This window comes from Typopeltis vanoorti, chromosome 17 (genome assembly GCF_054136105.1).
Source record: "Typopeltis vanoorti isolate ZY-2024b chromosome 17, IOZ_Tvanoo_1.0, whole genome shotgun sequence".
NCBI classification, from domain to species: domain Eukaryota; kingdom Metazoa; phylum Arthropoda; class Arachnida; order Uropygi; family Thelyphonidae; genus Typopeltis; species Typopeltis vanoorti.
In genome coordinates this window covers 81,551,456-81,565,931 of record NC_143565.1, presented here as the reverse complement: position 1 = coordinate 81,565,931, position 14,476 = coordinate 81,551,456, and the positions used below count along the sequence as shown (strand labels likewise).

The window sequence follows — 14,476 nt, the reverse complement described above, 5'->3', positions numbered from 1 at the left end:
TCCTCTAAAATCCCCTGCCCTCCCTAATACACAAAACCACAGGAGACTATTACAATTCCATACATTCAGAACACAGCCAAAAATATATCCATGTTTATCCCCAGATATTTTCAAATTATTGAAATTTATAAGATATGCTGTTTATTTCACATAAATAAGGAAAGGAAAATAAAAAAGTAAAGGAAAAATATACAAACAACTAGATTCATGGGTTTTCATTTCCCATTTGGCTAATTTGTATATAGAATATTTAGAGAACCAAGCAATCAATATAGCCAAGCTCAACCCAGTGGTTTAGCTGTACTGTGTCGATGATGTGTTTGCTATTTGGCCACATGGTCAGGACACATTAAATACATTTTAGTGCACTCAAATAGCCAACATTCTAAAATCCAATTCACTATGGAAAATTACTCAAAAAAGTCTGCCCTTCCTTAATACATTAGTCACATGCCTTCTAAATGGTTCATTATCTTTTTCTATTTTCAGAAAGCCTACACATATTAGAAGATATTTGCACAAACACACGCTCATCCAGTATATCAGTATATAAACCCTAACACAGAGAGCCAGAGTTGTCTGTTCCAGTGATACTGCTCATACAGCTGAACTCACCTCTCTTTACCATCCTTTTTTTTAGTCAATGGCTACAATCCCAGAAAGTGAAGAAATTATTAAATTCTCCCCCCCCCCTCACACACACACATACACAAGACCACATCAAAATGGTTACTATCCCATACATTCAGGGCACATCTCAAATTATATCCAGAGTGCTTAATAAATATCACCTCCTCACCACATTTAAACCATATATCAAACTGGCGACCCTCATCCATTCACCTAAGGACAGACCCTCTCCTTGATCACATCCAGGAGTATATCAGTTGCCCTGCATTTCTGGCCTGGCATACTATGTACACAGGAAAATCTGTCAACATCTGCCTTTCAGAATACTGTCAGCAGGGCAAATCAGGACTAGTAGACCATGTCTTGGATACCCTTTCAAACAGGATTAGATAGAACAAAACAAAAGTGCTACACAGAAGTCATTACATGTCAGAAAGACTGTTTTTGAAATCATCAGCAGCAGCAACAGCTTTGAAATATTCCCCAAACCTCAGCAAATATAGTTTTTTTAAATAACTTTGCTTACACAAATGTAACAAAATTTATATAGAATTTTATTCAAAAACTCCAATATATTTCACCCAATGTTATGTGGACATCACCAGGGAGATAGACCATATTCTATCATAGACCATAGACTATATTCAAAACATGAATAACAATAATGAGTCATAAATCATGTGTATATTAGCTCATGTTTCGGTCGCACCTGAAGTATATGATTACACTATTAGAATTCAAAGGAACCATCATGAAATTGCATATAAAAATAATTTAAAATAATTATTAATTTAAAAAAAAAAGTGCTTATGAACAATTAATGGAGATCACATCCCAGAACTTGGAGATCAGTTGAGGTTCATATGATACGATCAAATTTGATCTTGCTGGAATGAAGAAGTTTTGTCTAGTTCCAAAGAACTGTGTGTCTTTGGAACTAGACAAAAAACTAGACACATAGACACTTAGCATGAAAAGCAGGGTCAGATATGTCGGATTCCAAAAATGTAATATAGTCTTGATGTTTTTTCAATTCTAATCAAGGCAGAATTACCAGTCTGTCCAAAATAGCAAATACGACATGGTGAGGGTACTTGATAGACACCTGATGAGGAAAGAGGTACTAATGTATCCTTTTTAGATGGTAGGAAGAGAGACAGTTACTGAGGTGGTTTGAAGGAAGTATGTGGATTGAATTTATGAAGAATCCTTGCTATTTATTCCAAGGTTCCTTTAAGATAGGTTATTGAAATTCTTTTCACATCAGATTGTAGTCTAGTAGACAGGTGACAATTATCAGCAGTTTTTGAATGATAGTGTTGTTGTATCCATTACATGTCAGATTCATCATCATCACGAACCATGGGCTCACTGCCCTTGATGTCTGATGCCTGTTTCACTATCTTCTTCCACCTTTCTTTGTCCAGTGCACAGTGTCGCAGTTTTTGTACACCCATTCCACACCAGATTGCTTGTCAGATTGCTTGCCAGCAAAGGTTGGTTGATTGGTAGAGCCTCTGCTACTAATGGCTCATGCAAAAAAAAAGTTAAGCAAGTTTGAGCATGGTCAGTAGTTGGAAGGGATTCAATCGTTTGCTGTAGGCACACGCTCCCTCGATGAGTCTTTGAACTCCCTGAAGGTGTCACATAATAATAATAATAATTTTATTCAATTCATCTAAAAAGGGAATCAGCCATTGCTTATGGCTGTATTAATTATCAAAAGTTTGAGAGCCAGTCATTTTAAGATTAAATTAATACTTGCTAATTAACCCATCTTACTTTCTGTAGTGGTGCCAGTTAGGACTTTTGTTCTGTGTGTTGTCTGGTGCAGTTTTAAACTGCTCACACTATTAACCTTTTTTTGCTGCTTGTATATTGAGACAAACTATTTGTACTCTGAAGGTGCTAGGTAGAAAACCAGCAAATTATCAACAACTAAGTAAATATATACATTATTTTTTTTAGTGTCTTGTGTTGTGAATTAAACCTTTATAAAAACTCAGCATGAATTGCCAACACATAAGCCTTTCTTTGTTTTACTAATTTTTCTTATTTATCAGTGCATGTATTGAATATGGTTAGCGACAAATGACATCTCTCTCTCTCTCTCTCTCTCTCTCTTGTAAATGATTAACAGAATGATCTCTTGTAAAGAGATCATTCTGTTAATTTGTTACCTGGTTGTAACTTTATTTTTGTATTTTTATATAATTTTTGTATAGCTTGTACTAAATGTAATGGATATTTTTGTTTTGTTTTTTTCCATTATTATTATTATATGACACTGCCAAGAACTCATTGCAAGGTGATGCCAACCTATATGACACTGTCTATGCTGATTAAAGTAATCCATCATCATTGTACGTAGCCACAATCCATCAGCTACATACCACTCCATCTAATACCACTTATACTCCATAATAGTTTTTCTGTGTTTTATCAAAAGCTTTCTCATTACTGACCAATATCAAAAAGTGGTATATGGGGGGGGGTGAGTTGACAAGATTTAAGACTTTAGACCGATTACCATCTCCCTTGTGTTATTTAGACTCTGTCATAAAATATTAGTTAAATGACTTCAGCAACATATACAGCATGATTATAGACAGAGAGCTTTTGTCCCTTCGGATGGCTATGCCGAGAATATATATCTTCTTTCTTCTCTTCTCTCTGATTCCCGACGCCACCTTAAGTCTCTATTATGGCGTCGCAGACCTCTAAAAGGCCTTTGATAGCGTCTCCCTTCCTACTCTCCTTCGAGTGCTGTCTATTGCTGGATGTCCAGAACCCTTTCTTTCCTATGTTATGGAGCTATTACTTGAGTAGCTCCATCACTATCACTACAGGGTCCCGTGCAACTTCTATTCCTGCAGTGCGGGGTATTTGCCAGGGTGAGCCTCTATCTCCCCTTTTCTTTAACTGCGTCATAAATGAGTTTCTTCATTCTCTTCCTAGCCATATAGGCTACTCTCTAGGCGCTTCTTCCTTTAATGCTATGGCCTTTGAGGACGATCTTATTCTCGTAGTCTCTACTAAGATAGGCTTGCAGGAACTCCTTGACCGGGCAGTTGACTTCTTCTCTATTCGAGGCCTTTCTATTAATGTAGAGAAATCCTGCTCTTTAGCTCTTGTCCCCTCTGGTCGTGACAAGAAGCTTAAGGTCGAGGCTATAGAGTTTTCCCTGCACGGGAGGCAGTTGCATGCTTTGACCATCCTGGAAGAGTGGAGAGACCTTGGTATCATGTTCAGCCCAAAGGGAAGGTCTTCTGTCCCTTCTATCCTAGAAGTTGGGATTGCATCTTTGAGGAAAGCTCCTCTCAAGCCCCAGCAAAAACTGTTTCTCCTTTCCCACTATATCCTACCTCGCTTTTACCACAAGTTGGTGCTTGATAGGACATATATCTTGGTACTGTCCTGAATGGACAGGGCTATCTGTTCAGCTGTGAAATCATGGCTCCGACTGCCTCCTGACACTCCTACTGCATATTTCCATGCGAGGGTGAAGGATGGTGGCCTTGGGGTTCCATCACTTAGATGGCTGCTCCCATGCCTGCAGCTGTCAAGAATCACACAGTTAGAACTATCTTCTTCTTCCCTCATCTGCAGAGAGGCTTTCTATAGCCCATTAATACAAGAAGACTTTAGGCGGGCTAAAGGCTGGTCCCATTATCAAGGTACTTTAATTGAGTCAGCACCTGCAGAACACAAGAGATGGACATCTCTGTTGCACTGTTCTGTAGATGGTGCTCCTTTAAAAGAGTCATATCTTTTGTCATATCTCAAGTCATATTGACCTTGTCTGGGTGAGGATCAATGCCCTGCTTACTCGAGCCCGCACAGCTCGATGGGGTAGTGATGACTCCAACTGTAGGGCTGGCTGCCACTACAGTGAGACATTGTCTCATATAGCCCAGTGTTGCTTCCGCACCCATGGTGGTCTGCATGAGGAGGCATGATGCTGTGGTCTCCATTCTGAACAACTGCTTTAAGAACAAAGGTGGGGAGACTGCGGTGGAACCACATTATAGGACCTCTGCAGGTTTGCATAAGCCAGACTTAGTGATTAAAAGAGATGGTGATGTTTGGGTAGTTGATGCCCAGGGGGTGGGAACAGGATATTCACTAGCCTATAGCCACAATAATAAAGTAAATTATTATAAAAATAACCAAGACCTAGTTAGTAAAATACGGGAGGAGCATGGAGCAATTCCGAGGTTTACCAGCGCCACTATCTCTTTACATTGCATACGGGGTGCAGATAGTTATAAAGATTTAAAACAGCTTGGGCTTACACAGAAGGATATAAAAGTTCTTTCCTTGAGGGCCCTACAGGGCACACTGGTGGCATGGCGTTGCCACTAGAGAATGACTACAATGATAACTAGAACAGGCATAAGGTAAAACACTTGTGAAGGCTTAGGCCTATATCAAGTCTGGACGTGATGTGAGGGTAGTACTGCCCATAACCAGTACAAAGATTAATAAAATAAAAAATAAATAAAATAACCAGTGGTGTACCACAAGGATCAGTCCTTGGTTCATTTTTATTCAATCTGCACATTAAATCTGCACATTGGTTGTGGGGCACACACATACACAATTGTCTCCAGTGTGCTGTCGACTGTTTACCAATTGATATTGAATGTTTTGCAGTGAAAGTATACAAATACTTCAATATATACACAATCAGAGTTTATGAACTGAAAAACTTTTGTAACTTTGCAGGAAACAATTATGCTAAATTGTTAGGCATAGTAATGCAAGATTTTTGTCCTTGGATTCATCAATGGACAGAATTTTAAGCATGTTTGATGGGCTTTGTTCTTATTTTTCTTTCTAAAGAAAAATGCCCTGTTATATTGCAAAAATTGTTTGAAGAGTACTGTTTCAAATTGTGGTTGTTATTTGCAAGAGATCAAGTGTCCACATTCCAAACGTACATTAGCTTAATTGAAAAAGATAATATTTCAGCTACAGAAGTAGCCATGAACATTGAAAATGTTGGAAACAATTTAGAGTCCAGAAAAAGTGAACTGTTTGTAACTACTGATGTCAAAAAAAAACAACTGAAAATGTTAGTGGATTCAGGAAAAATTAATGAAGCTAAGTGTTTTGAGGTAGTTGAGAATTTCTATGAAACCAGCTCGAATATGTTAACAAGTGGAAGTGCAGTTTAGGAAAGACTGAGAAGCTCAAGTGGGTGCTATTAAGCACTTAAATGGAAAGAAATACAGTACAGCCTGAACGAGGAACTCATCACGCGCACAGAAACAGAAGAACTCGTGTATTCGATCAGCGGATCGTCATAAAATCTATAATTAAAGGGGATAAAAATCCATTATTGTTTTTCAGCCAGTATGTGATACCCTAAGATCTTAGAGTTTCGCATACTGGCTGAAAAACAATAAGAGATTTTTATCCCATTTACTTATCAACCTTGCCAGAAAAAATAGCCATTTGGCTTTTCATCTTAGTTAAAATCTATAATTGTAAGGCAGTTGGATAGATGGAATGAAGAAAACATTCCTGTATCTGATAGATGGGTACAGATTTTTTTCTGAAATGAGCAAAAAACGCTTGGACTTACAAGACTAGAGTTTATTCTTTGTCTTCCAGGAAGTACAGCACCTGTTGAGAGAACATTTTCTGTTATGAACATTATGTAGTCAAAGGAGAAATCTAGATTAAGTGTTGAGACAATGAGGGCTATGTTAGTTATATGATAAAATTGTGTCATGGTGTGAGAAGTTTTATGATAAGCTGTTGAAAGACCGAAATTTGCTGCGTAAGATCACTTCATCGGAGAAATATTCATGGTACGATTGAGGTGAAATACAGTTCCCCTCTACGTCTTCCTAAATTTTTGTATGGGTTCTGTCACTGAAGATTAACTGTAAGTTCAATATGTTTATGTAATAAAACTTTTTTTATCGTCTTACTTTTTCATGAATACAGAATATTACATAATCCCCATCATGTTTTTATCTCAAGGAAATATGGTCGGCCTACTCGAATAGCATTAGGATCGTGAGTTACAAGATTTGGCCGAGGAATGCCACATAGGAAAGATTAAAGAGCAGGGGTGGGGGCTGCCTCAAAGAAGTGGGAAGAAAGAATAGACCCAGCTAGGGAACCATGGGAAAGCCACTTCCCTTGCTATCAAGTTGATAGTCCTCTGTGGCCCTGTTGGGTCATGAGTCCTTATTCAACATATTCTGACCACCCTACCATATCTGGTGGGCTTCTCTATCCACCACCCAGGGGAACACACTCTCTAGAGGTTACAGGGTCTTCTGAGAGAAATACCTGCATAATAATATATTATTATTATATCATTTTAATTTTGTGCATAGTAATGTCACATAAGAGAAGTTGTGGAGTGTATTAGTTTGGTATAATTTACTAATATTCTATAAGGTGACACTGCTTTGAATATGATTGTAGGAATATATCACATTGCATCTGTTCTGATATATTCCTAGATTTCAAAAACAAATTTTGCAGAGTATAGCAAGTTAATATTAAAAAAAAATAATCATTCATTCTGTAATTATCTCAGTTAGGAACTAAAATGAAAGAAACATGTCTGGTGTTTTTCAATTATTTGACACTGTGATTATACTTCATGGCACTCTTATTATCCAAATGAAGCACATCATTACATCATTGTCTTTTCAAATGTACATTCTCTCTCTCGCAAAGAAGCAGATAAACAACCATAAATACCAATGCAATGCAAAGAGAAGAGACAGTATATATATAGGGAAAGAGATTTATAGGAAAATTGGGAAATTCTTTGGTGGCATGGATAGGAGAATTTGGTGAAACATTTACTTTGTTCATATTGCCACTGAGAAAGCATGGTCCAAAGGTTTCAGGTACAAAGTTAGATCCATTTTCTTTCAACATCCTTTGGTCTATTTGTGTTGCTACAGATACAGCAGTATGAAGAATGCATTATTCACTTTTACTAAGTGAAGAATTCCTCTCCTTTCCACTATCCTATAAATCTCTTCCCTTCTCTATATGTTATTTTTTTTTGTTCTTTTTTTTTTACTGAGCACCCTCGGTAATTTTATTTATATTTAATATTGTGCGCTGATAGACTGCTGCTGCTGATAAGCCGACTTTCAGTCATATAATTCTGAGATTAAACTACAGGTACTTTTGACTGAATGTGCTAAAAAGAAAAAAAAATTTATTCAAGTCATTTTAATTAATCTTACTAGAATATGTTGGTCCTGCATGGTGACTTAATGTAATGAATATTTGTTTTCTAGGAATCCCGACCAGTAGTTGAGCAAAATGAACTAAAGAAGGAAGGTAAGTTTCTCTCTTCCTCTAATAAAAAGGCCACTAATGTTTAAGACATTTCTAAAAAACAACGAAAAAAAGAGCATAATTTGTTTCCATGCCATTAAAAAGTAATAATCCTCTTACAAATATTTGATGACTGTATTTACCTTTGTTTGTTTTTTTATTGTTATATTTAGTTTGTTTGTGTGTGTGTGTGTGTGTGTGTGTGTGTGTGTGTGTGTGTGTGTGTGTGTGTGTGTGTGTGTGTGTGTGTGTGTGTGTGTGTGTGTGTGTGTGATTCTCACTCATGAGTTAGCTATAGGGTTTTCCCTCACATTTTCTCATTTTCCATTGCATGTCAGGCTCAGTGGCATGTCAAAACCAAATAATTTGGCTTTTCTAAAACCTGATGAGTCTATATGCATAGTATGTTACACCAGTTTACTTCTTTTGTGAGATGAAAAACCCAAGTTTCTGAGAGCGAGAACCCTGCTACCTCCATATGAAATGAAACCAGCTAACTCATCTTCAGTTGATAAATCCTGATAAAGGCTCTTTGCATCCTAGACAGGATTCATACTCAGGTCTTTTCAGCCAAAGTGTGTCATCAAAACCAACTGAGTCGTGGAGGCTCTTTTTTTTTTTTTTAATATTTTTATTATCATTATTAGTTTTTTATATTTTTTTATTTTACATAACTCTGCTCTCTTTATCAAGTGAAGAACATTTTCTTTGGCAATAGAATTTAAGGCTGACTCTATCTCATTTGGTCTCCAAGACTTGTATCAAATGTTTTAGTTAAGGAGGTTTATCAACTCAGTATGTAAAGTAATATTTTGAACTGAAATTTTATATTGGCTTTATTAGTTGACCAGATATTTGTAAAATATATAAGAATTGTCTACAAGTTTCACCAGCATTACTGCCTGGCTTCTTCAGGACATGTGTAACAGTACATGGAACTAACGTTTACTAGTAAAAAAGAAGAATGGAGTAACACAGTCAAATAAATTAAAACGGCTCGTAACATCATAAGCATGGGACATGGTGTGTTTATTGAGCGCGTTATATAGTTTTTGGCAAAATGAAATTCTGGTTAGCTGAGAAAACTTATTAGGCTTTTCCAGACGTCTTTCAGAATCATTCCTTGATTTCTGTTTAGATTTTCTCCAGAGCGGAGTACAACGGCGGCTTCTTTGAAGTTTCTACATCGAAAATCCTCTTCTATATAGGGCATGGAGCTTTTATCCCAATCTGTTGTCGTTCATGTCTCCACCTTGTTTTTTTATTCGAATTTCCAGGCTTCTTGATGTTTGCCCTATGTAATTTAATCCACAGGAACATGGAATGTTGTATACACCTGCTTATTTGAAGACGGCATTAATGTCCTTTGGTGATCTTAAAATATGGCGTATTGTCTTGACAGGTTTGAGAGCAACTCTGACGTTGAAAGACTTGAGGAGTTTGGCAGTTTTTGTTGACACTGAGCCTGCATGAGGGATGACAATGGACGATGTATATTACGTGACAGAAGGTTGCTGTTGTGGAGGGTTTCTGTGAAGAATCTTTTTGATTCTTCTAACCTTCTTGAAAAGAGATAGACAGTTCAACATCATTCCCAAGTTTTTAACTATTAAAGAAGAATTACAATCAAAAAGAGTGAAATGTATTTACTTTAAGGTATCTTTGTCTTTACTCCGTGAAAGAATTCAACACATTAGATTTGCACTTAGCAAGACCTAAGATGCTTAGAACTTTTTGAAGACATCTCTAACAGCATAGATAGCAACCTATGGAGTATTCTTGACCACATGGTACAAAACAATTTTGTCAAGGTTTTTCTAACCAGTAAAAAATCTCAAATTAAAAAATTCGATAGGCTTGATGAAAGAAAATACAACTCAAGACTAAGTCTCCCTGATTAAAAAGTTATTTTCAATCTTTCTGACCATACATTATCAAAACCAGAAGCCGATATACTAAAGAAAGGTTTCAACTTTGCTATCACTCTAGATCACATTCCAAAGATTGATATTATCAGCAACATAGAAAAAGTACTCTCTTCATTTCCGGAAACAATAGCAAATGATATCCGATTAAAAAACACTATTATTCTTTCAACTTCAAAACCACCAAAACTCAATATAACTCCTCTCGAAAAGCAAGCTCTCTCAAACCTAAAGAAGAACAAAGATATAATCATCCTAAAGGCAGACAAGGGCAACTCGACAGTTATCATGAATACCATATTATACATAACAAAGATCACCGAATTAGTTTCAGACATGTCAACCTATCGCATATTAGATTTTGATCCAACTTTAAAAAATCAAAAAGAGACTAATAATCTATTACGGAACATGAGAAGTTGGTCTTTAGACTTACAACGAAGTCTGAAATCTCTACATCCACTGACACCATGCTTATATGGGCCCCAAAAGTGCACAAAATTGGAGTTCTGCTCTGCCCGATCATCGATGGAAGAAATTCTCCAACATATCTATTAGCTAAACATCTAGCACATCTATTGAAAGAAAATATAAAAAAATCGATTCCGTCATAAACAATTCTAAGCACTGAAAAATTAAAAGGCATCTCCATCTTAAAAACAGACATCCTCACAAGCTTAGACATTGTTTCGTTATTTACCAACATACCTGTTGAAGAAGTTATCAATATCCTAGACAATCTCTACACATGACACAGCTCAACTTTTTTATCATTGCCTCAAATGTAATTTTTGAGGCAATGATAAAACAAAAGTGAATGACACATTATATGAACAACTTGATGGATTAGTCATGAGCAGTCCCTTATCACCTCCCTGCGCTGATCTGTTCATCGAAAAACTAGAAGCTGACATCCTTTCCAAATTAAACCCAAAGTGGGTGGTTTGGTGGAGATATGTAGATGATGTTTTCATAATTTGGAGTCACAGAAACAACCTTATTTGAATTTCTTACAAAAATAAATTCCTTCCACCAAAAAATACAGTTCACTTTAGAGTTTGAAAAGAACAGCCAATTGCCTTTTCTAGATAGACTAATCAAGAAACAAGAGGATGAACAAATCCAGCTCCCAATCTATCAAAAACCAACACACACTGGACGTTACCTGCACTTCAAATCGACTCGCCATATTGCACAGAAATTCAGCATAATACATATGCTTAAGAATAGCGTAACCAACATTATCTCCGAAGAAAAAGATCTCCTTGACGAACTCACTCTCATATCTCAGACCATAGTAAACAATGGTTACCCAAGAAATATAATCAAAAAGATTCTTCATAGAAACCCTCCACCACAGCAGCCTTCTGTCATGCAATATACATCGTCCATCATCATCATCCCTTATGCAGGCTCTGTATCAACAAAAATTGCCAAACTCCTTAGGTCTTTCAATGTCAGAGTTGCTCTCAAACCTGTCAAGACAATACGCCATATTTTAAGATCACCAAAGGCCATTAATGCTGTCTTCAAATATGCAGGTGTATACAACATTCCATGTTCCTGTGGATTAAATTACATAGGGCAAACATCGAGAAGCCTGGAAATTTGAATAAAAGAACACGTAGGAGACGTGAACAACAACAGAACAGATACTTCATGATTAGCCCATCACTTCTTGATTTCTAACCAACCACACCATCGATTGGGATAAAAGCTCCATGCCCTATATAGAAGAGGATTTTCGATGTAGAAACTTCAAAGAAGCCGCCGTTGTACTTCGCTCTGGAGAAAATCTAAACAGAAATCAAAGAATGATTCTGAAAGATGTCTGGAAAAGCCTAATAAGTTTGCTCAGCTTACCAGAATTTCATTTTGCCAAAAACTATATAATGCGCTCAATAAACAATGACTGATGCACCACATCCCTTGCTTATGGTGTTACTTGCCATTTTAATTTATTTGACTGTGTCACTCCAATCTTCTTTTTTACTAGTAAACGTTAGTTCCATGTACCGTTACACATGTCCTGAAGAAGCCAGACTAATGCTGGTGAAACTTGTACACAATTCTTATATATTTTACAAATATCTGGTCAACTAATAAAGCCAATATAAAATTTCAGTTCAATATTTAAGAAGTGACCAAATACACAGAGATGAAAAGTAATATATTACTAGAAGGTGACCTGAGTAAGGTTATTATATTTTTTTTATTTTAATAAAGGAAGATTTGAATTTTTGTTTCAGCAAAAAGCAATCTATTAGGCTTAAACCCAAATAAGTTGAATAATTATTCATATTAGGTGTTCTGTCATTTTCATCATTGACTTCAGCAGTAGTTAAGAAATACAGAATACTTAGTAATGCATTCGAAAAAGATTATTCTCAAAGAAATTTAAAAATTCAGTGAAATTTAAAAATCGTTAAAATATTTATAAAGAAATATTTGTCGAGAAAAATATTATAGTGTGGAAGAGACAAGTAACTTAAAAAGAGATTAATTGTTGTATATGCTTTGTTCTCGTTAACGTATAACAAAGTGCTGCATGCTAGAAGGGTCATGTCAGATAGATGATAAATCATTTCTTATATTTACATAGGATGAGAACCACACAAATTTTTCAGATAAACAGTTGTTCAGATTTAAATTAGAATGGTGTAACAGGATCTCTGAACTGTGAGAATACTTCATATTTAAAACTGCTATGCATAAGGCAAGAGGATACTGTGCTTTTATAAATACTATTTTGGGTAAGACCCAGCTTTTAAGGTTTAAGGTATTTGCTTTATAACCACAATATTAAACTTTATAACCACTATTTTAAATTAAGGGGATATAAAATCCACATTGTTTCAAAACCGAATGAGAAACTCAAAGATTGGAATCAGAGAGTTTCATGCCGAATATAGTAAACTATAAAGTATCGGCGAATCTAGCATGAGCTAATGCAAGTGATCCTAGTACGTAGTACGGTACCGGACAACTCATTGCAAAGGTGGGAAAGTTCAAATCGCTATTCTTAGGTATTTTCCATAATGTAAAAACACATTTCCTAGGAAATGTATGCTGTTATTACATTATGGAGGGAGGTCACTACCCAGACCGGTTTCAGCCTTTTTTGAGGCTTCATCAGTGAGTAGCTAGACCATAATACCTAAGAATAGCGATCTGAACTTTCCCCACCTTTGCAACGAGTTGTCCGGTGCTGTACTACGTACTAGGTTCACTTGCATTAGCTCAAGCTAGGTTCACCGATACTTTATAGTTTACTATATTCGGCATGAAACTCTCTGATTCCAGTCTTTGAGTTTCTCATTCGGTTTTGAAACAATGTGGATTTATATCCCCTTAATTTAAAATATTGTTTATATCACCGAAATGAAGCTTATTAGCTCTTTATATTTAAGTAACTTAATGGTTGCACCTCTTTGGAAACTCGTATAGCAGAGTATATAAGTTCTTTTCGCTATACACTTTGGTATTATGGTCTAGCTACTCACTGATGAAGCCTCAAAAAAGGCTGAAACCGGTGGAAAAAGGAGGTCACTGGGTAGTGACCTCCCTCCATAATGTAATAACAGCATACATTTCCTAGGAAATGTGTTTTTACATTAGGGAAAATACCTAAGAATAGCGATCTGAACTTTCCCCACCTTTACAATGAGTTGTCCGGTACCGTACTACGTACTAGGGTCACTTGCATTAGCTCACGCTAGGTTCGCCGATGCTTTATAGTTTACTATATTCGGCATGAAACAATGTGGATTTTATATCCCCTTAATTTAAAATATTGTTTATATCGCTGAAATTAAGCTTATTAGCTCTTTATATTTAAGTAACTTTATAACCACTTTATAACCACAATATTAAATGATGGTACAACTTGATAGAATTTCATGCTGGGGCATCGCCCAGTTAAACAAGGCCCTCGTTGTTTTCACCAGGGCGAACAGCTTAAAGTCAGCAACTGGAACAAATCCTAAAACACACCTCAACTCAATATCACCAGAATTGAAGATCGGTACTATCAACATAAGAAGCCTGAATGGCAAAGAAATGGAGCTAGCTGAGGAATTAGGTAAGTACACGATCGACATAATAGGGGTGATTGAAACAAAAAAGGCCAAAACTGGTGAGCTCTTTCTGAGCAATAAATACAAAATGTTATATTTAGGCAATGACAATCAAGGAAAAGAAGGAGTAGCCAAAGTGTTCAACACTAAATACGACGCTAATCTTCTTGAATGGCAGGTAATTTCAAGTAGAGTGATGTGGGCAAATATCAGAATGGGGAAACAGGACAATGAGACTTATTTGTGCCTATGGTCCCACAGAAGGTTCTCTTAAGGTAGAAGTGGAGGAATTTTTTGATGATTTAGAGAAAACAACTGACACAATGAAAAATGAAAAGTTGGTCCTTGTTGGGGATCTAAATAGCAGAGTAGGAAATGATTGTCAGACATACAAAAATATTTTGGGAAAATTTGGAGAAAAGAGCAAAGCTAATAATAATGGCAAATACTTGTTGAATTTCTGCTCAGGACATGGACTGGTTATTATTAACACCATGTTCCAACATAAAATTGTGCACAAAT

General features: G+C 36.3%; 1 protein-coding gene across 3 annotated transcripts in view; it reads left to right on the top strand.

The window, feature by feature from the left end:
* The window catches only part of eIF2Bdelta (eukaryotic translation initiation factor 2B subunit delta), a 380,912-nt gene that overhangs the window by 225,106 nt on the left and 141,330 nt on the right, over nt 1-14,476 (top strand). For all 3 annotated transcript variants that reach the window (XM_090407674.1, XM_090407675.1, XM_090407673.1), the window contains one exon: nt 7,914-7,956. In XM_090407674.1, the coding sequence (XP_090263800.1) occupies nt 7,914-7,956 (43 nt within the window). The remainder of the gene's footprint in view (nt 1-7,913; nt 7,957-14,476) is intronic.